We start from the raw sequence: 23800 nt of genomic DNA, 5'->3' as shown, positions 1-23800 counted from the left end.
ACTTCAGTACCGCCCGCCTTATCCGTATCGATTATCAGTAATCAAATCGAACGCCCTACTCTTTGGTGAATGGTAACCGCCATCCAGTATCTGAAACGAGCTGAGAAAGATATCGGTACACTTGATGGGCTGTCGTCGGTGCGAATCCCGTCCCTCAGATCAGACAAGAACATCGATTCTAACACAAGTCTGCGAGAAGGATCGATCATGTTTCCATAGAAGCACCCCCACGAAAGTAATACCAAAGTCGCATCAACGTGTTGTTTTCATCAGCCGAAAAGCACATAAACATTCGTCTTGGACGACGCCTGACAACACAGCCTTTGTGTAAGTTTGATTCATCAGGCGTGAAGCAAGCCAAGATTCTTGGCGCGCCGGGTGATGCCCCAACCAAACAGTAAATAAGAACCGTACTTAGAATTACGGCGACAATTCAGGCTACACGAGCAGCCATGTACCATGCTTCTTCATGGTTGATGTAGGTCCGGAATCAATGCCGCCACACGGATTTGCAAAACAGCACTCCAAGACTGGGTTTCAAATTGCGGTTTTGTGAAATACTATCGCGGCATGCCAAGCAAACCCGGCACCTGCCGTGTGTTGTATGTCAATGTTATTAATTACTGTGTGTAAACATGTCCTGTCCTTGGGCTCCATGGGCAGGCAAGTCGGCCCTTTACCAGTAGTACCCTCGATTTCCAGTGCCCAGAACCGATATCGCCCATTGACGTGTCTCCACAACTTAGTTGGGAGACCCACGAAGTTAATTGGATCTACTCCAACGTGGCTTGCTTGTTGATTGGCAACCTCAACTTCTCCATTAACAAGTACTGATAATTCTCCATTGCACAGCATTTTACCATGTCGTACTTAGTGTACTGTAGATTCCACCCACCAAAATTGCAGATGGCCCCAAGATCTACTAATTTCGTACTTGGCTCCTGTAGGGTGGCGAGTCGTCTTCAATCGAGTTTGGCATTCGCTCTCGCTGGCGAGAAACTGATGCTGCAAAGGGAGCATCCGCAGCGCGAGCAGCAAGCGAGCAGCTGACCCGATAACCCGCCCCCTGGTTTTGCCGCACGCATACATACAACACCAATGTCGCCCCAAGGGTGACCCACGCCCTTTAAATGACAAACGACCAAAGCCGTTCGGGTCGCGCTATTGTTCATCTTTAACGCACGTGAAGTGTTTTTTTTATTTTTTTTATTTTTTTGCTGTTTTCCGCACCACTTTCGTGCAGTTGAGCGATTGGTGTTTTCGGTAAATCTAGTCTGTGCATGATAGCCGTCTTTTGCGCGACAATAACTGTGTTGCCTCGTCTGCGTTTCATTGAGATTTGTTTGTATTTGTTGTTCATTTCCACAACCTGAAAAAAATAAAGTTGTTCGTTTCTGAGCGGGGACACACCGCCATTGCTACCGTATAACAAGAAACGAAAACAAAAAAAAATCCCGCTCCATCGTCTACCAAAATATCGACAAATCAACGGGAAATGTCAGCGAGCAGGCCGATCCCGGGGGGCTCCTCCAAGAATCCGGGCAGCTCGAGTCACGACTTTCCGGCCTCATTCGTCGCCTCGTTTCGATCTTCGTCGCCAATCGCTCAGGAGGTCATCGCGAGGGATCTTGCGGCCTGTTCGGACGATGAGGACTTTGATCCCGAAGCCGATGGCCCTGGCCTGGGTGCTTCCGATTCGGTAGTTGACGGTGACAACCCATTGATGTACCGACGGCCGAGCGGCATAGCCTTCGGCACTGCGCGGCCCGTACTGGCAGCGCAGAATGTTGAGGATTCCATCCTTACCAGGGAAGAGTGGAAGCAGTCCCTGGATGCGGAAAGGAGCCTTCTTAGAGACAACCATATCCTCCCGCCAAAACATGCTCATCCTGAACAGCTCGGTTTGCTAGGACGGCTGCGAAAGCGTTTCTTCAGCACCAAGGTGCCGAGGCCCAGTGGGTCCGACGAAGAGGCGGGACCTGACCTGGATGGCATCCCCACTGAGGAATCACCGCTCCTTGCGGGTGATGGTAACGATGCACCTCGGCGTCACTCCTCGTCTGCCGCCGCCGCCGAGACTGGCCATCTCAGTGAGACGTGGGAGGCAGCTGTTGCAGCTGGTCACATCAAGACGACATGGCAGCGGGAGGCCAAGACATTGGCAGTGTATTCCCGCTCTCTTGTCGTCACATTTCTCCTGCAATATTCCGTCAACATAACCAGTATCTTGGCTGTAGGGAGGATTGGCAAGGTAGAGCTTGGGGCCGTCAGCTGTGAGTGCATGATATATACAACCGAAACTCTGCAGCATGTCGTCAAACAAGTGCTTACTCAAGTTCTATAAACAGTGGCCACCATGAGTGCAAACATTCTGTGCTATGCTCCAATTCAGGGGTTGGCAACCTCACTAGATACGTTGTGTGCGCAGGCTTATGGTTCCGGCCATAAGCACCTGGTAGGGCTGCAGCTCCAGCGTATGACAGCGTTTTTGCTTTTGCTCCTGTTCCCAATTGGAGTCTTGTGGTTGCACGCCGCCGAACTTCTGGTCAAGTTCGGAATAGCTCGGCCGAGTGCCGAGCTGGCCGGGCTGTACCTTCGCATCTGCATTTTTAGCATGCCCGCGTATGCCATCTTTGAAGCCTCGAAGCGTTTCGTTCAAGCGCAGGGTCTTTTCCATGCGACTACCTATTGTCTAATGATTTCCGCGCCGCTCAATGTGCTTATCAACTGGCTCTTGGTGTGGAAGCTGGGGTGGGGTTTCGTTGGTGCTCCCGTGTCCGTCGTGATCACGCAGAATCTTCAGCCTATCCTGCTGTTTCTTTACGTTCGCTTCGTGGACGGATATCAATGCTGGGGTGGCTTTTCGAAGCGGGCGTTCTCGAATTGGGGTATGATTTTCACGATATGCCCGGTTTGATGTGTCTGCCTTAAGGAAGCTAACCACGGCTTTGTTGCAGGCCCGATGATTCGCCTTGCTATCCCTGGAATGTAAGTTGTGAATAGTGATGGAAGAAGGCAGCATTTTGTCTAATATATACTAAGTCTTATATTTCCGCAGGATTATGGTTCGTGCATCTCACCACACAAGTTTCCAATGTATCTCATGTTGCTCGATAAGAGCGTTTTCCAAACGGAAACACCAAAATCACAGAGAGGAAGTGGCACAGAGGAAAGAACTAACCAAACACTCGCGGACAGGTGGAGGCGGAATGGCTTGCCTTTGAGATTCTGACACTTACATCAGGCCGCTTTGGCACATCCCAGCTGGCTGCGCAGAGTGTCATTGTAACACTTGCCGCCACTACGTACCAGATTCCTTTCCCTCTTTCTGTTGCAGTTTCGACCCGCGTTGCCAACTTGATCGGTGCGAAGCTTGCCGATGCGGCAAAGACTTCAGCCAAAGTTGTGAGTGGAGCCAACAAGTCTTTCAACAGTCCGCATGCAGAGAAACAAATGGCCAGTAGCTAACAATAATCGGTACTGTTTCGCCAGGCAATCGTTGCTGGTATCATTATCGGTCTCTTCAACACGACAGTTCTATCCGTGTTTCGATGGAAGCTGCCACTTCTGTTTACGAAAGACCCCGAGGTTATTGAGATAGTTGCGCGCACAATGCCCATTCTTGTAGTGCTACAGTTCTTCGACGCTGTATGCGCAATCTCCCAAGGTCTACTTCGAGGTCTGGGCCAGCAGGAGTTTGCTGGTTACTCAAACATCATCTCGTACTACGCCATCGCCCTGCCCATATCTTTTGCGACCGCCCTCGGACTTGGGTGGGAGCTCAAGGGCTTGTGGTTTGGTGTGACGATTGGCCTTGCAGTGTAAGTCCAACCACGAGACTTTGATGACCGCAATCTCGAACAACAGAACCTTGCTAACATTTTTGGGCTTTGCTTCACCCTCCAGTGTCATGGTTGTTGAGTATTCTTATCTTCGCTGGTACGATTGGAACCGTGCTGTGCGTGATGCAGAGAATCGGAATGCTTCGAACTAGAAATACACACCACGGTTTGTCTTTATTGTCAGAGTATGAGCCCGGCTTGCTTGGTTATGCTTGATAACTTGATGACTTGATTCAAAGATTTGAGATTTAGTTGTTATCTGCTAGAAGATCTATTGCGTGCTAATTTGTTTGAATCACATGGCAATTCTTGGGTTTTACTGCCTAACTGCGTATAGCGAGCATATGTAATGATAGAATTCAGAATTGCTGATTGCTGGAGAGCCGCCAAATCAATTCAAAGAATAGGTATAATGGTTTCCTTTGGCGCATGTCATCTTATCCGCTCAAAATATCGTGTGAAGACACCAATAAGTTGGTTGGATGGTTGTTGGACGTTTGTTGCGGCGCCGCGTAATCCATTGGACAAAAGCCCTCGGTAGATCCCTTGGGATGATGCTTAGGCCTACCACCTCCAAACTCAAACCACTAACAGCAAGATCCCCAGTTTAATAATTCACCTGACCTCCAACTGCGAACGAGAAACATGCAACACTCCCTTCACTCAGTGTCAATCTCACCTCGACACCAACTTTTTCAATCTGTACTCCTAATGCTGCCATCACCATAGCTCAAGTCCGAGCCAACAAGCGGCTTCGTCAACATCGCTATTCTCTTCGGCAAAGAAAAAAAGAAGAAAAAAAAAAAGAAAGCAAAGTGAATCACCATTGCGGGGGCATCGGAATAATCCCAACCAGACAGAGATGCCGATGCCACTTGCAGCGAAAGGTATGACCAGCTGATTTGTGATTTGCCTCAACCTCCCCCCACAGCTAGAATTGGCATCAAATGATCGCCCATCCTCACGCCCCGTCCAACCCTTTCTGGCACAAGGCGTCGATGGGTTTTGTTTGTCTTCAGCAGTTGATCCAGACCGTCATTGCTTCGTTCCAACTCACCCATTTCACTCAGTGGTGCTACCCCGCTTCGACCCGAAATGAGGCAAGCATTGCAAAACCTCCTACATACCGCCACCCTGAGTGCCCAACAAGGAGGGCTCCAGCTCTAGGTGGCGAGAATTGGCTGCTTGAATGATCCGGGGCCTACGCAATCCTTTTTCTTGCCCTCCCTCTAAGGCCACCTAATTCAGTAGTTTTTGATTTTGCTGCATCCTGCCCTTTTCTTTTAGCTCTTGTCATCTTTTTCTTTGTTCCCCAATAATTCTCCTCGGTTACATGCGTCGGCGAGTAATCAGCCCACAAAACCACCGAATCCGAACCCCACTGTCGTGGTCAGGTTGGGGCAGGTGTATATCAGCATTTCCCCAGATCCACCCATCATTCAATACTCTCGATATCTACCTAGGTACTTAAAGAAAGCAGCCGCGATGCCTCCTATTAACCATGCCGCAATATCAGTCGGCGTAGTCGCCGTCTCGGTGGCCGTCGCGGCCGCCTATGCCGTGTACGAGAACCCCGAATTTCGTCGAATGGCCGACGACCTGAGACGCAGAATTGCAATCGCTCTTCATTCACTCGGCGACGGCATACAACCAGACGAACTTGAGCCTCGGTTTAATAGGCCTGAGGATGCCGATGGATTCCTGCAGTCTCGTGCCGATGCCGGTGTTGATGCCGATGAGGAGACCAAGAGGCGGCAGCGAGATGAGCTGATGTACTGGAACGCTGTGCGTCTGGAGAAACAAGAAAAGGCGGACAATGAGAAGCAGACCGAAGACGAAGAGTCGTCATTCCAGCGCAATTCAATCTATAGTTCGACCACGTTTGACAGCTTCCTCCAGCGTGATAAGACGGGCGAGCAAGGTACCTACGTTCTCAACACCGGCGCTGACCCTCGGCCGAACGACGAGGGCCTGATCCGTCGTCGGGGAGGCGGCTCCGAAGGCGTTCGTGGGCTCAACTCGTCATTCTTCAGCGCGAACCCCTTCTCTGATGAACATGGAATCGACATGGACGATGACCACTTCGCTGCCAACGTAAGGACCATGTCGCCAGAGAAGGATGAGGCCATGAGCGACATTTACAATGCCACCGCCCCCCCATCGCCGTCCCGAGCTGCCTTTGTCACTTCTACGTCTGCCGACCATAACATCGCCACAATTCTCTTCGACGCGCAACAGCACGTCGAGCGGCTCGAGCAGGAGGTCAAGGCACGTTCCGATTCCAGCCTGACGATGGAACTCGAACCCAGCAAAGCTGAGGACACTCAGAGCGTCGATAATGAGGGCACCCGTGACGCATATGCCAGCATACAGGCATGGGCACAAGGCTCGCAGAATTCGACAAAGGGATTCTACTCGCCGTTGCCGACAACCCCCGAGGCGCCACTTTCAGAGGCTGAAATGGTGTCGGAAGGTGCTCTCACCCCAACCGACTCCATGTCGGTTATCAGCGCCCCGCAGGGTGCCGGTAACGAATCCACCTCGGCTCGAGGCGCCGATACCAAGTCTCAGGCGTCTTACGATCTTGTCAGTGATGATGAGGACAACATCCCAACCCCGGTTAGCTGGAGCGAGATTGGCAGTGTTGTCAGCGAGCATGACGTCGGCCCGGTTCATGCTTGATTCAAGTACTGGACATGATTCATTTTGAAACGAGACATACTATAGCACACGCTACTCTCACTGTCTGCCGAGTTCTGTTCTATGTTTTGTTTTGCTCACACGGAGTTCAAGGTCACAGGCATGGGAGTTACCTCGGATCGAGTTTATTGAAGTTTAGGATAGGGATATATGTGGAATAAATGCACGTTGAAGCAATCAACTGAAGTGGTGGGCAGGCCTCACATGGGAATCACGTTGTGGAGATACATTTCTAGAAGCAAAGTGATTGCATGATGTTACGCAACAGCCTTGGCTGTTTCTGCTACTGCTGGATCCTCGTCACATTTGGAAGCCTTCACGTAGTCTGCCCATAGCTGCTCGACCGGACGCCCGACAATCTCGGTCCAAAAGGGCTTCTCTTCATACTTACGAGTCCTCAGCCCTTCGTTAATCTTGCGGACTGTTCCGTCACCAAAGCGGCACTCCAGGTAGTCAAGGAAATAGGCCGTGTGTTGATACCCGCGATCCCAACTCCCTTCGAGGTCCTTTTCCCAGTGGGGAGGCGACAGGCCGCACCGCAGCCGCACAAAGTCAGCGATCCCCTCAATCAGGCCGCCCGGGCAGGTGCCCTTGGCATCCCATTGATAGCAGTGCACCAGCTCGTGGGTGATGACACCGACGATCTCGTGCGCGATCCCGTCGTTCTCGTCGCCGCTGCACTTCTCTCGCTTGCTAATGCTCTCGATATAGTGCAGCGAAAAGTGGATCTCCTTATGGTCCGAGTCGAGCTCGCTACCAGTGGTGTAGGCGACGCCGTCCATATCGCGTAGGATGAGCGTCACGGAGCGCGTGGGCGGCAGGTGCGTCGTGTGATCCTTCGGGGTGTTGTACAGTATGCGCTGGACGTTGGCCACGGCGGTCGGGAGGGTGGCAGAGGCGTCGACGCGGGAGAGAAAGCGGTGAGCGCCAGTGTGCATCACGTCGCGAACCTCGAGACGGAGTGTAGGGAGGGGAAATGTTGAAGATGAGGAGCAGGGGAGGGTTGGGGAATGAGGTTGGTCATCTTCGCCGGCGGCGTTTTTGGTTTCCTCGGGCGTCACGGTCGCAGAGGGCGGTGGTGGGGCTTCCGCCGCCGCCGTCCTCGGTTCATCGCCGACCGCAGACATGGGCAGCTGGAAGAGGGCGTTTGGGTCGCGGACGGCTGAGGTCAGATCACTATCTTTCCTCATGTTGACCATGGCGGCGTAAGGACAAATTGGGTAGCTGTGCAGGAGGTTGGCTGGAACTGAGATGCAGTATCTAATCTAATGGATCTACAGTACAATTTAGATGCCTCATGTACCTGGTAGACTGGTATGTAACTGCATGGATGGAAGGGAGGGAGGGCCTTGGTGCTTGGTTGCGCGGGGACAGATTGACGTGGGTGGACCCACATACAGCTTACCAAAGAAAGTATGGAGTATTAAGTCGTTAGTTGCAAGGCGTCGAATAACAAGAGACTAAAAATGGATGACGAAAGCAGACTGCCGCCTCATTGCGCGGTCCGAAACGCGCCGTAGGAAACACCTGGAGGGATGTAACCCATAGGCATGATTTCTACGGCTATCCGCCAAATGTCCAGCCTCCGGCCTGGATAAGATTGTTAACTTTAAGTCAATAAACTTTGTCACAACCTTCAGGGTTACAACTGCGTACGAACGCTAGTGTTGGGTAAAAGTTGGTGTACAGCTATTTGGCGTTACTGAAGAGTCTGTATCATGCGGTGATGTCTTGGATGGAGTATAAATGAACGTTGCTTTGTTCGTCCAAAGAACAAAAACCTCGCTTGGCCTACCAATTCAAACATTAAAGCTGATTTGATCTTGGGCTCAACCTAGATCTGGACGACATTTGTGAGTACCCCGCGCTACTCTGGAGCACGTGTGGGGGCGATCAAGTTTACTAATGCTTGTCAACAGGGATGTCACTCACCCCTGTCCCAGAGGTGCACGTCCCCCGGCAACCCGACACGGTTTGTGTGTGGATTACTTGGGCGTTTGTGTTTATGATCGGTCGGGCAGACTCCAACCTCAAAGTTGCGATCTCGACGAGAAGAAAAACCCTGGCCACTTTCGGACATTTTCTGTCCCTGCCAAAACGAACTGAACCGCCATCAACCCAAATGCTCTACAATCGCCTCCTGCGCCACCTTTACGAGAAACAATCGCTGAAGACTTTTGCTGCCTGGTAAGATTTCTCCTCATCTTAGGTTTGCACCATGTCCAAGTGCCTTGTCTGCCGCGGCAATAATCCCTGGCCACGCTCGGCCGCATGAGCAAAAACGAGCTGACCCATATTCTAACTGTTGCTCTTTTATCCAGACGCCTACCCTCAGCTAGCACCAATAAGCAGCTCGACTATCTCAGCGCAAACTAGGAGATATGGCCGAAAAACTTGATGAGGACCAGGTTTCCGGTCTCATCGCCATACTCCGCAAGGACGTCTCGGTCGACGCCAAAGTTCAGCAAGTAAATGCGGTCAAGTCCAGCATCAAGCAGCACAATGTGCCTGATAACTGCGTCGTACCGGTATTCGAGGCCTTGCGCATCGCATCTACCGCCCAGCATGCCGTCCTGGTCAACGCCGGCTTCACTGGCCTCAACCACCTTATAACACGAATGTCGCGACAAGATCCGAAGTACCTTAGCAAAGAGGCTGTCCGTCTACTGCCGCTGCTCACAGAGAAGCTTGGAGACCAGAAGGAAAAGTTCAGGACAGTTGCTACGCAGTCACTCATCACCATGTACAAAGCCACACCCGCAGAAGTCGAGCGAGTGATCCGCAACGTAGCCATGGTGGGTAAGAACCCCAGAGCTAAGGAAGCAAGTCTACACTGGCTTCTTCAGGTGAGTGCCATCTTTCTTCACGCCTATGTTATGATTAATAGTCTTCTCCCTCTAACTGATTATGTAGATGCACCAAGAACATGGGCTCCAGTTTCGCGCCTATGTGCCTACCCTTATGGATTTACTTGAAGACGCCGACGCTGCTGTTCGAGACGCAGCAAAAACCACCGTTATAGAGCTGTTTCGAAATGCGCCAAACGCCGCCAAATCAGATTTGAAAAAGCAGCTTAAGAATTTCAAGGTGCGCCCTGCGATCGAGCAGGCCATCGTCAAAGAACTCGTTCCCGCATCGCTCTCGGCGGCACCCTCGGATTCCGACGCTCGACCAGCTTCCCGAGCCGAATCCACGCGATCAACACGCGCAAATCTTTCGGCAAGCACGACATCGGCTGGCATCGAACGTCCGGTTACCCCTGGTCTTCTCGACAGCAAACCGGAAACCGTCGATCCCACCTATGTCAATACCCAAAGAGAACTAGATGATATCGTCAAGGAGATGCACCTCTATTTCGAGGGCAAGGAGACGGAGCAGAATTGGCTGCAGCGTGAAGAAAGCATTAAGAAGCTCAGGCGACTGTTGGCGGGTAACGCCGTCTCAGACTTCCATGACGCGTTCCTCGGCGGTGTGCGCGGACTTTTGGACGGCATAATCAAAGCCGTCACTTCACTGAGAACTAGTCTTTCTAAGGAGGGCTGCAGTCTTGTCCAAGAGCTGGCTCTTGCGTACGGTCCGGGCATAGACCCTATGGTGGAGATTCTTATGCAGACTTTCATCAAGCTTTGCGCTGCGACCAAAAAGATCAGCTCTCAGTTGGCCAATGTCACCGTGGACACCATCATCGCAAAGGTCACTTACAACCACCGGATTATGCAACACGTGTGGTTTGCTTGCCAGGATAAGAACGTGCAACCACGAACTTATGCCACCGGATGGTTGAAAACACTGCTCAACAAAGAGGCTCAGCAGAAGTCACACATCGAACACCACGGAGGGCTAGATTTAGTTGAAAAATGCATCAAGAAGGGGCTCGCCGACTCCAATCCATTGGTGAGGGAGAAAATGAGGGTCACTTACTGGACTTTCAACGAAATATGGCCCGCAAGAGCGGAAGCGTAAGTCTTTCTTTTTTTATATACATCCAGAGGGCTGTTTGATTGGTTTGATTCCGCTGACTGCTCCCTCAGGATTATGGAAGATCTGGATGCCACGGCTAAGAAGCTCCTGCAAAAGAGCTCCGGAAACACGAGCTCGCCCAAGCCGGCCGCTGGTGGTGCCCGGCCTGGCATGGGTCTTTCTAGGAGTACCATGACCGCTTCCAAACCTTCTTTAAGAGACGCCATGTTGGCACAAAAACGGGCTTTAGCTTCAAAGAATCTCCCAGCAAGGCCTGGATCCGCCATGGCACATTTTTCACCTGTGGGGACTGCATCTTCAGCCTCATCTGCAGCGGTTACTTCCACTACTACCGCCAAACCCCCTGTCCGCCAAAAGCAGCTGCAGGAGGCCCCCACTTCCACTGGATCAAATAGCCTTTCGGTCGCTCCAATGCGACCCGGTAGAAAGAGACCAGAGCTGGCAGCAAGACCTGCTACAGCTGGCCCCTACTCTGTGAGGACACATGATACAGTATCATTGGAGCAGAACAGCCCACCAGAGAAAACAAGGTCGAATGTAGTCACGCCCAAGTCTTTTGCAGCGTCTCCTAAGAGGACCGCCCCGAGAACACGACCTGGTCATGTGTCTTCGGCCAGTGAACCACATGTGCCTTCGCCGTCGAGGCCAAAGTCTGCTGCCAGTAAGGCGGCTGCTCCTTCGCCTCGCGCGAGTCCGGCAAAACCAAAGCCTACTGCAATCGCTCGCACTCTTCGTGAGAGCAGCCCGTCCAAGCCAGTTGATGCGCCCAGTCCGGCTAGAACCATGGCCTCACCGATGCCTGGGTCTCCCGTGTCCGCGCCTCCTCCAGTTCTGACCGAACCTACCCAGGAGCCAGAAACGGAACAGCAAGAGACTAGGCCAGAATCAAGGACGAGCACGTCTCCTCATACACCGCCACGGCCGGTCAAGGTTTATGAAGATCCATTCACGGCGGACGAACCTTCGACTAAGCCGAATTTAACAAGACCTGTTCTCGAGGATATCCCGATTAATGAGGACGCCGCAAACCTTGTTCGACCTGTCGAAACCGACCCTGTTGTCGCCAGCACCGACGGTGGCCCGCCAGACAAAGCCAAACAGTATGCACGCCTCCTTGACAGCGGGATCTCCAAAATAAGATCCCACAGCCTCGACGTACATGGCTTCCGCAAGCTTCAGACGGTTTTGCGTGACAACAAGTTTTCTTTCACAGACGACAAGTTTGAAGCTTTACTCCTGGGGTTGTTTGGTTTTCTACAGTCTCCACTTAGCGATATCCCCATCGAGAAGGTACCGGATGTTAAGGCACAGATTCTTGCTACTATCAAGCTCCTTCTCAAGAGGGCCCGCGACAACTTTCAACCACACGTATCTCACGCCCTCGAATCGCTCCTCGAGGCAAGAGGGGTATACGAAGCTCGTACACATATAGTCTCAGGCATGGAGCTACTGGCAGACGAACTGGTGACTATAGGTGACCCTTCGGAAATGGTCGTAGTTCTGACACAGGCCCTGCAGGGTGTCGAGATGGACGCAAGGGGTTGTCGGTCGCTCAACATGGGCTTGCACGTTCTGAGGGAAGTTGTCGATGCGCGTCCGGATTTTCATCCGACCGAATCTGAACTTGCCGCCCTGAGCGGGTTGGCCGCGCGCTGCCTTGAAAGCCATGAGTCTGGCGTGCGGATGGATGCAGTCCAATTGTGTGTTGCCCTGCATGCCCGTGTGGGCGATACACGCTTCTGGGACAACATCAAGGGTGTCAAGGAGGACCCTAAGAGCCTCATTACCTACTACATCGTGAAAAGGCAGCGCGAACATGATGCCGCAGCCAGTAATGGATTGTCAGCAGCTGCCACTGCGACTGTCATTTGATTTGCATGGGGCGACACACATACCCAGAACTCGCCTTTTTCTTTCGACACTTTATGGCGGCGCCATATACTATTTTAATTTCTCTCGTCTTTCCTAGCTCGTCTTTTTCTTTCTTTTTTTTTGTGCACCTGGTACGGAGTACAATACAACGTCGGCTGGTAAAATATGCCAGGCGATACCGGACTGGGGGTAAAATTAGGACTGCAAAGTGTTTGTTTGGCGTTTCGAATTTCATTTTGGGTGGTGAACTGGCTGTATGGGCGGGCATCAAGACGACTTCCCGCCAACTTGACTCCTTTAACTTGAAATCTTGTTCCATTATCAAGTACATGTCAAAGTAGGCTTGCTGGGTATACATTGTAACTACAAAATAGGGCGATTGTAAGCTTGGTACTTAAAATATAGGAAGACTTCACTAAGGCATGAATAAGCTATACGTTTTCGTTACCGACGTTGCTTCTGTGGTCTTCACATAGGCCAACTGTTGACCTGATGTAGTTTTCGAGATATATCTCTAGCCAGGGTCTCAAGATACAGCTTTAGTCTATGACGATTCCCAATCAAACATCCCCGTGCGCTGTTGTATATTTGACCTAGGCTTGGCACCTCAACTTGACAAGACTGAATGACATGAAGTCCGTGTTGTAAAGAAAACGAAACGGTTTGCCACGGTTGGATGATCACATATACACTAACGGCATGATGTAACCGCTTCATGACCTTTTAATTTAGTAACTTCATGTCTCGACATGACAGTGCAGATCGATGCACAGGCAAACGGGACGAACAGTGGCTTTTTATAGGAAGTTAACCCCTTTAATCCTGCAGATGAACGAGTCAAAACACCTTTAGTACCTGGATGTTGAGTGGCTCAGGAAAAAAAAGGCTATTTCCTACACAGGTACTAGTTCTAGTCAATTCTAGATCTGGACCTCTGCTGAACCCGAAATCCATGCGGCTAAACAAGAGCATTCCCGGGTTCCTGCAGAATTTGACACTTATACCGGTTATTCTTGTCAACATTCGGCCCAGGGTCATGGAGCGCACGATTGTCCCTCCCTCCTTAAACAATGGTTGACCCCTTTATCTTTTTTTTTTCGTATCTCTTTCTTTCCGATGTCCACGGCATCACAATAGCAGTTATCTCAGGTGAGTGGAATCCAATAAAGGATGAATGAAGGGATGAGCCCAGGACTTCTTGGCCTTGGGTTCAGGTGACCACGGCTGTTTCCGTAAAGTGTTCGAGCACGGGGGTTCTTTATACCTAGGTAGGTACCTACCTTAGTTCTCTAAAACCCAGCAATCTCAGGGCAATTCTGGAACCTGAATACCCGGCTCATCCCATGCAGTCGACTTTTTTTGGTGTTATATTATTATTTTTCGATAACATGTGGCACATATCATGTAGCCACTCGGTCGCGATGCCGGGCTTTTGTCAGACAAACCCGATTCGTAAGGTCAACACATACCCATTTTGAACGCCTTGCATCTCTGCGGACAGTTCTGAAACGGCCCTAGGCTTGATGCGTAAGCAGCCCAGCCCCAACCCGCAACCTGAGCAAAAGAAAAGTTCTTTGTTGTCTTTTTGAAAAGGGAAGGGCGGGTCGTACATGCCGCAGATCTAGAGAGAGAGAGAGAAGGCACAGTCTTTTAAAGTTGCACACCAGAGGCGCTTGATGGCGCACACCCAATTGAGCTTGTTTGCACGTCTGATGTTTTTCCTTCCGTATTTTCAATGATGGTTTCTCTCATCCCATATCTAGAAACGGAAGGCGGAAAAGGCAGTATCTTCGGCAAGGTGGACAAGGAGGTGCGGTTGAGTTGATCATTGTTTTGAAACGCCCGGGGATGCGTCCAAGGAGCTTCCCTGATGGGCCGTTTTTGTTTTGGGGGGAGGGGGGTAATACGCGAGCGCAAATTTGATAGATGTGCACGACAACGTTAAAGAAATGGGCGGGAGGACAATTAAAAAAAGCCATACATAACTCTAGCCATCTAGGTATCAAACTTTATGTGAGGGCCTCCAACGGTTTGTGGAAAAGCGTTACTTTCGGAACGAGGTAGGCTTCCCTTGGTTCCACTCCTTCGAGATTGCTGCGACAGAGAAGAAAGCGGTGATTCCGTGGCGTCACCCATGGATCGTTTCAAGTTGATTAGCGCGTCCCATCCCTGGCGTTTATTCTAAAGTGGCCTATTCTTCTTCATCTTCTTATTGTTGTTATTATCATTGCACTTGTTCCGTTCTCCCAATCTAGACACAAAGCTTACATTTTGTAATATATTAATATGTAAGCCCAAAGAGCATGCGAAATGCGGAGGGGCTTTGGGCATACATTGAAAACAAGGAAAACAAAAGAATGGGAATTGGCACCCGCCTTATTTCAAATCCCTGCTCTTGGCCCAGCTCGGTACTTTCGGAGGGTGTGGGTGACAGGGACCCTTTGATGTCCATCCATCGCTGTGCTTGCTTAGGTTGGGAGGGAAGCACGCGGCAAGGCGCTGACGGATGGCGCGGCTGCTGACAGGCATGTCAAGGCTGGTTTGAAAATTGTTGGATGATTACAATGAGCAAACATCCGTTCCCAGAGCTGCATATCAAAACCAAGATACAATGGCACGCTGCCAGAGTGGAGATTAAAGACCCGCTTGAGGCATCGGAGAGAAACAAACAACGAGTTGGGGAACGAAGTGCCTCTTTTCCACTGGCCACGGCATTGTAATGTTGGGAAGCAAGGGAGTTTAGATGCCTAAGGTAGGTACCAGGTAGGTACCTTACCCAACTAGGTACCTATATTAGGCACATATGTATGCATGTACTCCGTACTCGAGGGATGACTGACCATTTACCTAGGTAGGTGGTAGGTAGGTAAGGTAGGTAGGTAGGTACCTAATTGAGGCATTCTGCGCTGCAAGGCCGGTCGTCAAGATGAACAGCTCGGTTTCAAGAATTGGGGTCCAAACAGGTCACCAGAAGGCGCCCTACTTAAGGTATAAAAATAAGCATCCTGCAAGTCGCTGCTAATACAATTCTAGACTCTACCAAACAATGGTACACATGTAAGTCGGGCCGTTCAGTCTACTTGGCAAGTTTGTAATTACGTCTTGCACAAATGTACACAACCTGTATCATTAGGTACGTAGTTCATACATATGAAGTAGGTACCAAGGTACTTTGTTGGTAGTTCAGTCTAGACTACCGTACCGGTAGCTTGACTAGCAAGGTAGTGGGCCATTTGGACATATTCTGTGGGGATATTGTTTTTTTTTTATCCAGGGGCCCAATAGGAGAAAAAAAAACGAGGAAAAAAAAACGACAGAATGTGAGAGAACATAAACGCACACAGTACGGTACACTTTCACACAGACACAAAGCAATTTGTAAGTGCATCCCTCTTTGCGTTTGCCATTGAGCTAACCTTGTCTATTGTCTTGGTATATATTCTTGATATTGTAAATGTAATTGTTTTCTATGGACTAACTTTTGCTTGTGCCTGCTGAACGACGTCGCGACGTTTAATCTAATCCTTTGCTATTACAGTAAGGTACAGTAAATTGCGCTATAAATCCTGATCCCATTGACGTTTGGACTGCAGATGAGGACAAGTTTGCTACGGCTGATAATTGGGTAGGTAGGTACAGTAGATGATTGATTTATTGCCGCTTCATATTATGACCTCCCCAAATCCCAAGAATTTTCGCTTGGTCTTCACCGCGAATCTGCACAAGTCCAGGAGGGAATAAGTACACCACGTAACTTAGGTTTGCCACATTTGACCGTGCTCTAATAATGTCTGCCGGTTTGATGAATCGAGGAAGGTGCCTGCTCGTTGCATCCGCTCCACTGCCATGCCCTGCCCTGCCAAGTGGCTTACCCCTGGTCCATCCAATTCGGGGTTCATGAGCGCGCAATCCCAAGTCAAGGTGGGGCCCGCGGCTTGTAGTGTTTGCGGTGTGGTGCTAAGTTACAGGCACAAAACAACCTCATGTTGTGAGCATGGCAGTTGGTTGGGTGGTTTCTGATTAAAATATCCTTCCCACTGGGCAAGGCGATTTTTCATTGCTCGACTCCTGAAAAATCGCCCGCCTACCCAAGGTACCTATTCTAAGAGAGGGCTCAGGCGCACTGGTGTGCAACAGAAATCGACCGAGCTCTTTCAAATTTCTATTATTTTTTATTATCGCATTGCATCGCATGGCATCGCATTGGTGGTGCTGATTTTATCCTCTCCACAAAGTCCTTCCCCGTTCATGACGACCGCCCTTGAACCCTCGAAACTTGGTCGCATGCATGCCTTTGTCCCATAAGGTAGGTAGGTAGCCATCCACATACCACCTCACCCACCCACCCACCCACCACGACTGAGCTGCACCGCACCATCCATCTTGCAAGACCTTACCTACCACCCACACGGTAGAGTACATCGCTACCTCATCAGTCCTCGCTGGGTTGCCACGCTGACTTCGATCCGACGACTACGGTACGAATTGCAGCAAACGCAGCAGCAAAGCCTCGACAGACCTAACGTACGGGTCATCGTTTCATAGCCGTCCAGCCCCGGTGGTTGCGTTTGCTAATCGTTTTCCCATCCTCTCAACTCGCTTTCTGCTTGCACAAAAGCAGAAGCAAGCGGGCATCCATTCATTCCTTCATTTATTCATGCAACACGGTTGGTTTCTGGTTTGGTAACAACCACCCCCGAACAATCAGTGGGTAGGAAACGGTGCAGACGGCTGGCATTCACAGTAATACGTGCAGCGATTGCCTATTTTTGTCTGCCAGCTGGGCATCTCACCTCTGACCTTACAAGGCGCCACCTATACATCCTTCCCACCCCCAAACTGCTTGTGTTGGTACATGGCTGTGTTTGGCCAGATCTACCAATAATTGACGAGCATCGGTTCACTGGAGAGAACCCAAAGCACGGCACTGCAGAATCGCCGCTCCGTCATCTCTCTTGTTGCCAACGCGCATTCTAGAGTGCACAACTACTGCACTTCCTGAAACCCGTGCTACCCGACGCTTTCCCCCCTGGGCCGTATCGACAAACCCCCAACAATCGCGGCCAAGGCCCCCAAGCGACCCTCGTCCGCTCGACGCCATCGTTTCTTAGCGCAAACCCCGTCTTTGACGCCGTTCGGTACCCTTTGCCTCGACACCTTTCGATGTGATCTCCCGAAGGCCACCTTACCGCCGCAGATTCGACTTTTCAATAACCACCTCCTGGATCCCTCATTTGAAAAGATCACCCTGTCGCCCGCCCGACGGTCTCAACTTTGAACCGGTCTACTTTGTCTTGCAACTTGTCGACAGCATCGAGGCAGCCTACTCCCCGAGGCTTGACGCCTCCTGCGGCCCGCCGCCCAGCGCAACATAACCACCATGGACGACTATCTGGACAGTCCTATGGACGCTGATGACATTTTCCCTTGCAAAGGCTGCGGGGAGATTCTCGAAGAAGGCAAAGCGTTCGAGCTGGGTACGTCTGCGTCGACATATTGGTTACTTTGCTCCTTTACACTGTCCCATTCTTACCTCTACCTACCCACTTGCCTATTTGTCTCTGGCTACATGTCACCCGCTATCCAGCCCTTCGCTTCTGCTTACCCGTCGACTTGATGATCCCGTTTGCGTTGACTATTGTTATAATGAAAACTGATAACATCGCACATACCCTGACACAATTTTGCTCAACTGACCCTTCCTCTCCAGCCGGCAATCGATGGCATCTCAACTGCTTCCGCTGCAATACATGCGGCACCCTCCTCGACTCCGATGCGAATCTCCTTCTCCTCGGCGATGGCTCACTTATCTGCAACAACTGCACGTACAGTTGCAGTGCTTGCGGTAACAAGATCGAAGATCTGGCCATCTTGACAGGTGACCAGGCATTTTGCGCAACTTGCTTTCGTTGCAGGAACTGCAAAAGGAAGATTGAGAACCTGCGCTATGCTAGGACCTCTCAGGGCATATTCTGTATGAGCTGCCATGAATCCTTGATGGCAAGACGGAGGAAAAAATCAAAAGCCGCAGCGCAAGCGAAAGCAAGAGAGAAAGATACATCGCCGATGATAACAGACAAGTCTCTCCCGGCTCTACCACCGAACGCCATACCTCCAAATGCGTTTGGCATGGAGAAGGAGGTACCAGAATCCGAAACACCAACTGAGCTGTCGCCGCGGCCCAGACCGGCTTATTCACGCAACGAATCTGACCCTCGAGCGAGCTTGCGCCCCGAAAGATCACCGGAACGAGGAGCCGAGCAGCAAGGCAAGGAAGGCAGCCTTGACCCTCCGAAGAATTACAGGAATAACCGTAATTCTTCGATTATGATTCCGTCCGGCGACATGAACTTTGGCGACGCTGATGGCTCTTTCATCCATGTAGCTTTGGGGTTAGATACGGGGCCAGCGCCGTCGTCAACCCCTCGTTCTTCGGATAACATATCAGACAAGCGCAGCAGGGACTACTTCAACAACCAAAGAGATTCTGTTGACAAGCGAAGCGATTCGCAGATGTCTACACCTCATATTGCTCTTCAAGAGGCACGGCGAAACACATCTGACTTGGAAAATGCCCTTCCGGCCAAAGAACCGAGTCGGAAGTTGTCCAAATCCTCAAGGGCAGGCAGGGATAGTCTTAAAACCTCAACCATCCAAACCGATGATCACTCGAGGAAGCTTGGTAGTGGTCGCGGCGATGAGTTCAAACTTCAGGAGGCCCCTAAAAGCAAGAAGCTCGTCAATTCTCGGAATAACTCACAGTCTGGCAAGTCTTCTGAGAGCGGGGCTGGGTCACGGGCCAGCAATGGATTGCTCTTGCAGCAGAAAATCAGGGACAGCCCACAACCGATAGAATCGCCTCAGTCGCTTAGTGCCAACGACAAGTCTAGCACATCGCGAAGCTCGCCGGAATCACGAATCAGGGACGAAGACGATGTCAGGCAATCTATGGATTCTGTAGCATCTGGCCGGACAGAGACCAGTTCGCGTCCAGGCCGAGACATTCCGCCACCAAGAGCACCCCGAAACGGTGAGATATATCCTCTGGCGCCTACCGCACGGGACACCCATGGGTTGACTGCTGACCCCTTGACAGTGAATGGCAAGACGGATCTCGTTCCACCGCCCCGTCCCTCAATGCCGGAGCCCCGACTCACGGACACATATATGCAACCTCGAGCACCCCCACAACCTCCAACACAGGCCAACAAAGATGCGGCAGCGGCGGCTGCCGCTGGTGGGGCTTCTCAGGGCGAGAACTCTCCAAAACTGCCAAGATGGAGCGCTGGTGGAGACTTCAGTATGGATGAAGACATGGCCAGAATCCTAGGCACGGATGAAGGCTCATCGTCAATACTGAGACGTGTTTCAAACGCTGTCAGGCATGGCCGGACAAACAGCGTCGAATCCAGTGGCCATACAGTAGGGCGCGGTGGTCACGGTAGGAGCATGAGCGAGGCAACTCGGGGGACTGCATCTCCATTGGTTCCAAAGACGCCCATAGCGGAAACTCCCCTTGACAGCCAGGCCCAGGATATCAGCAGTCCAATATCCCTAGGAGGCGGCCCGCAGGATGATCCGGCTTTCCTCAAGCGGCAACTCCGCAACTCAGAGCAGAGGGTTGCCGAATTAGAGCGGCAGTTCAACAATGAGGCTGATTTGCAGACCCTCAATAAGAAGCTCATCGAAAAGAGGAAGACAGTCACTGTTCTAGACACGCAAGCCGAGATTATGGTCCGGGAGCTTGAGGTACTGGCCACAGTGGTTGAGAAGAGCAAGCAAAACAACCAGCCAGTCGATGTTAGGGACCTTCAAGAGACCGTCGTCAAGGAACTGAGGCAAAAGATTGAGAAGTATACTCAGTCGATGACAGCCACTATCGAGCAGTTGATAGCGGAGCGCGATCAATTAGTAGAGGAAAAAAACAGGGCGATGGCTGATAGAGATCGAGCACTGCTTGAATTTGAGCAGTTGTCATCCAAGAATGCGCAGCTGGCAGATATGAACAACGACCTTACCCACCAGATTCAGGAGCGTTTTAGGTCTCAAGCCAACAACGAGCTCAAGTCACCAAATGGACTCGGTATTTACCAGGCCCAGAAACTTACTGCACCAGGCGGAGGATCAAACTATGACTCGGCAAGCATCCAGACCGGTGCTACCTTGGTCACCACCGACGTAGATGAGCCCATTCTCGAGGGTCCGACGGTAGTCAACATTCGTAAGGGGCAGGTCAAGAAGTTCAACTGGAAGAAGGGCAAGACAGTCGCTCAAAATTTCACCAAGGGCATGAATCGTGCTGTCGGTGCATTCCAGCAAGAAAAGGAGCGTGGAGGACAGCAGTACGGTGGTCTTGCGGGGGACAACATTGGGCTGCCGTACAACATGACTGTGGCTCAGGTCGAGTCACCGGCTTCTCTGGGGCCCAATGGATCTCTGAACCGGATGCCGAGCGACAACAATAACCCCCGCCAAGGCTTTGGCTTTTTTGGCAAGAAGCAGCAGGAAAAGCAACAGCATTCTTTGCCCAAGTCGATGTCTGCAGCGAACATGTCATCTGCAAGCATTGCACCAGAGCCGCCCAGCGTACTGTTTGGCTCTGAACTAGTTGAGCGAACAGACTATGAGCGACGTCTGATCCCCAGTGTCGTCACGCGATGCATAGAGGAGGTGGAGCTACGCGGTATGGACATGGAGGGCATTTACCGGAAGACAGGCGGAAACTCGCAGGTCCGTGCATTGCAGGAGGGCTTCGACAAGAACGACGAGTTCGACATCTCCGACCCTGGGCTAGACATCACAGCTGTTACGAGCGTGCTGAAGCAATATTTCCGCAAGCTGCCCACACCTCTGCTTACCTACGATGTTTATGACAGAGTCCTCGAGTCAAACTGTGAGTGTCAAAAAATGGAAACCATTTTCTTACCCAACCGTATATTAACAGCACACCCAGCTATCACGAACAACAAGGAACGATGTGAACACCTACGGATGACATTCAACATGCTGCCCACCCAGCATCGTCAATGTCTCGAGTTTTTGATGTTCCACCTTGCCCGGGTTGCGGCAAGAGAAAGTGAAAATCTGGTAAGCTCGGTTGGATTCGTGAACTGACGAGTTGTACACGAAAGCATTACTGACTGACTTTACCCTTCCCAGATGCCGCCAAAGAATTTGGCCGTGGTCTTCGCACCTACCTTGATGAGAGACCATAGCCTTGAGAAGGATATGATAGATATGCACGCGAAGAACATTGCTGTGCAGTTCGTTATCGAGAACAGTCACATCATCTTCGAAGAGGCTTAGATAACCTCTGATCCCGATGGTGAAATCCTTGTTCCTATAAGCCCCGGGAAACAAGTATCAGCCACTCAACATTGTATATAAGTTCGTAATGTCAGGTTTAGCAAAGGGAAAGAGGAAGTGGGGGTGGAAGGATCCAGCGCGATTGCCTCTCTCCCGCTGACTATGAAAGACGGTTTTCTATGGATGCGGCTGTTGCACTGCCAGAAGTGCACCTGGTGGAGATGTTTGGCTGTTTCTCAGAGCATGTCTGTTGGGATGTTTGCCTAACAAGCTGCGCCAACCGGTGCTTGGTATTATCTCGTCATTTGTAATGTAGCCTCTTTCATTTTTTGTTATTGGAGTACTTGCCGGTCAGTAGGAGGTCTATGATATCCCCGGTCTACCAACACCTTTTTTTTCTCGCTTCTTCATACTTTGTCTCACATTTATGCCTCCCCTTCGTTTGCTTCTCCATTGCAGGTAGTATGGGGACAGATACCCGAATTTCATTGTTAGGTCGTTCAGGCTAGCAGTTTGTATATACAAATCAACCCGGTCGGCGTTTTGGAGAGCTCTAGTCCTCTTTCATGACCAGCACCTGGCCATGGTTCAAATAAAGGGATTATTCAGAAAAGTCAAGGCAAGCAAAGGATCAGATATCAAAGATCATGATCAGGCATCTTGACGCCGGATGAATAATATGCCGCGGGTAGTGCACCGCCTGTTGGAAGCACTTACACTATCCATCAAGTCAAACGTATTGGTACCATGAGCTTTTGGTTAGTATGGGGTATCGAAGCAATTGGATGGCCATCCCCACACCCCAGTAAGTTCTACTATAAATGAGCATGGACTTCTTATCATCACACGATGTTCGCCTGCTGCTCTCTCTCCCCTTTCTTTTTCACCTGTTATGACCCACCATCTTCTTAACCTTGTCGAGTAAAATCCCACTCTCGCGGCCCAGCTTCACCCTGCCGCCATGTCGGCCAGGCATCCCCGATGGCTTCCTAGCCTTTGCCATGGCCTTGCGTAGCCGGTCGCGCTCCGCCGTCTTGCGGGCGCGTTCTTCCTCGCGGGCCTTGGCCTGCGCCTCGCGCTCGGCAGCGGCCCTCTTGTGCTCCTCAGCCTCGGCCAGCTCCTTTTGGAAGTAGGCCGGCTTCCCACGCCGCTGCCGGCTGTCGGTTGGTGCCGCCCGAGGTTTGCCCTTGTGGACGACTGGGTCCTCTGCCGTCGCGTCGGGTGGTGGTGGCGACGTCGCTGCAGCTGCAGCTGCAGGAAGCTCTTCCGTGGCTTGGACGGTGCCGTCCTCGCTAGATGTACCTTGCTCGCCTACAGTGGCTGCTGCATGAACCTGCCTGTCCGGGTGAACGTAGATTTCGTCGCCTGCGGCGACCTTTTTCTGCTCTTCCTTTTGTCGCTGGTACCGGGCTTTGACCTTGGCGTATTGTTTTTCTACCTTTTTTTGATGAAAGAGTTCCTTCTTAACCTTGGTCACTGGGTGGTAGGAGAGTGGTGTCAGTTCAGAGACGGCTGTTTTCAGGGGGATTCACATAGTGTTCGTTCCAGGCTCACATTTCCTTTTCCACGGTCCATCAGGGAGATTTGCCGGGTCCACAGGTAGACCAAGACGGGCTCGTTTTGCTGCTGGCTGTTGAGCAGTGTACGGGCCGCTCTTGGCTCCGTCGCGACTCCTTTTGTTTGATGGCGGCATGTTCCAGGGGCGTCACGTGAGGGATTCTGCTCAGAACACAACGAAAGGCTCCTGTTGGTGGTCCCCTCTTTCAGTGCTGAGCTAAAGTGTCGCAGAATACGAGACAAAATTGTCTGTTCGTTGACCCTTCGTGACTCAGGATAACTCTAGACCCAGCGGTAAAGCAGCAGACTTTTGCTAAAGCTTGAGACTACTTTATTTTTTTCTGTACCGCGTCGTCCTAGCATGAGCCGTTCTAGACTGAAGTCAGGGAATTTTTGGTCGTTCGGATTTCTTCATCCACCCATACAGCCTTTAGGCGGGGCGGGGATGCCTAAAAGGGCTAGAGCTTCAGGCCTATTGATGGCACCTGATCCAATGGCGGACACAGATTGACAAGGGTCTTCCAGGGCCGATGCCACAGTGC

At 51.3% G+C, this 23800-nt stretch overlaps 6 protein-coding genes across 6 annotated transcripts; 4 read left to right on the top strand and 2 right to left on the bottom strand.

Moving 5' to 3' along the window:
* Positions 1–1105: 1105 nt before the first annotated feature.
* Positions 1106–4251, top strand: MGG_04182 (multidrug and toxin extrusion protein 1). The gene is made up of 7 exons (XM_003719593.1): positions 1106–2273; positions 2349–2888; positions 2958–2988; positions 3059–3065; positions 3199–3405; positions 3493–3821; positions 3907–4251. Exons 1-7 carry the CDS (start codon positions 1496–1498, stop codon positions 3992–3994), a joined length of 1980 nt encoding a protein of 659 aa, XP_003719641.1. The 5' UTR covers positions 1106–1495; the 3' UTR covers positions 3995–4251.
* A 184-nt stretch (positions 4252–4435) lies between these two features.
* On the top strand, positions 4436–6783 carry MGG_04183 (uncharacterized protein). Its single transcript, XM_003719592.1, has one exon. It carries the CDS (start codon positions 5328–5330, stop codon positions 6522–6524), a length of 1197 nt encoding a protein of 398 aa, XP_003719640.1. The 5' UTR covers positions 4436–5327; the 3' UTR covers positions 6525–6783.
* Positions 6598–7859, bottom strand: MGG_04184 (uncharacterized protein). Its single transcript, XM_003719591.1, has one exon. It carries the CDS (start codon positions 7739–7741, stop codon positions 6800–6802), a length of 942 nt encoding a protein of 313 aa, XP_003719639.1. The 5' UTR covers positions 7742–7859; the 3' UTR covers positions 6598–6799.
* A 699-nt stretch (positions 7860–8558) lies between these two features.
* Positions 8559–12852, top strand: MGG_04185 (STU1). The gene is made up of 4 exons (XM_003719590.1): positions 8559–8729; positions 8864–9388; positions 9456–10501; positions 10574–12852. The coding sequence occupies exons 2-4, from the start codon at positions 8924–8926 to the stop codon at positions 12393–12395; spliced, it is 3333 nt and encodes a 1110-aa protein (XP_003719638.1). The 5' UTR covers positions 8559–8729; positions 8864–8923; the 3' UTR covers positions 12396–12852.
* Positions 12853–16748: 3896 nt separating this feature from the next.
* Positions 16749–22301, top strand: MGG_04186 (rho GTPase activator Rga). Its single transcript, XM_003719589.1, has 5 exons — positions 16749–17872; positions 18106–19425; positions 19492–21288; positions 21349–21482; positions 21555–22301. Exons 1-5 carry the CDS (start codon positions 17776–17778, stop codon positions 21699–21701), a joined length of 3495 nt encoding a protein of 1164 aa, XP_003719637.1. The 5' UTR covers positions 16749–17775; the 3' UTR covers positions 21702–22301.
* On the bottom strand, positions 22107–23669 carry MGG_04187 (uncharacterized protein). Its single transcript, XM_003719588.1, has 2 exons — positions 23256–23669; positions 22107–23177 (listed from the first exon to the last, which is right to left on the bottom strand). The coding sequence occupies exons 1-2, from the start codon at positions 23392–23394 to the stop codon at positions 22585–22587; spliced, it is 732 nt and encodes a 243-aa protein (XP_003719636.1). The 5' UTR covers positions 23395–23669; the 3' UTR covers positions 22107–22584.
* Between the last annotated feature and the right edge of the window lie 131 nt (positions 23670–23800).

The sequence above is a fragment of the Pyricularia oryzae genome, chromosome 6 (assembly GCF_000002495.2).
Source record: "Pyricularia oryzae 70-15 chromosome 6, whole genome shotgun sequence".
Taxonomy (NCBI): domain Eukaryota; kingdom Fungi; phylum Ascomycota; class Sordariomycetes; order Magnaporthales; family Pyriculariaceae; genus Pyricularia; species Pyricularia oryzae.
This window is presented reverse-complemented; position numbering and strand designations above follow the sequence as displayed.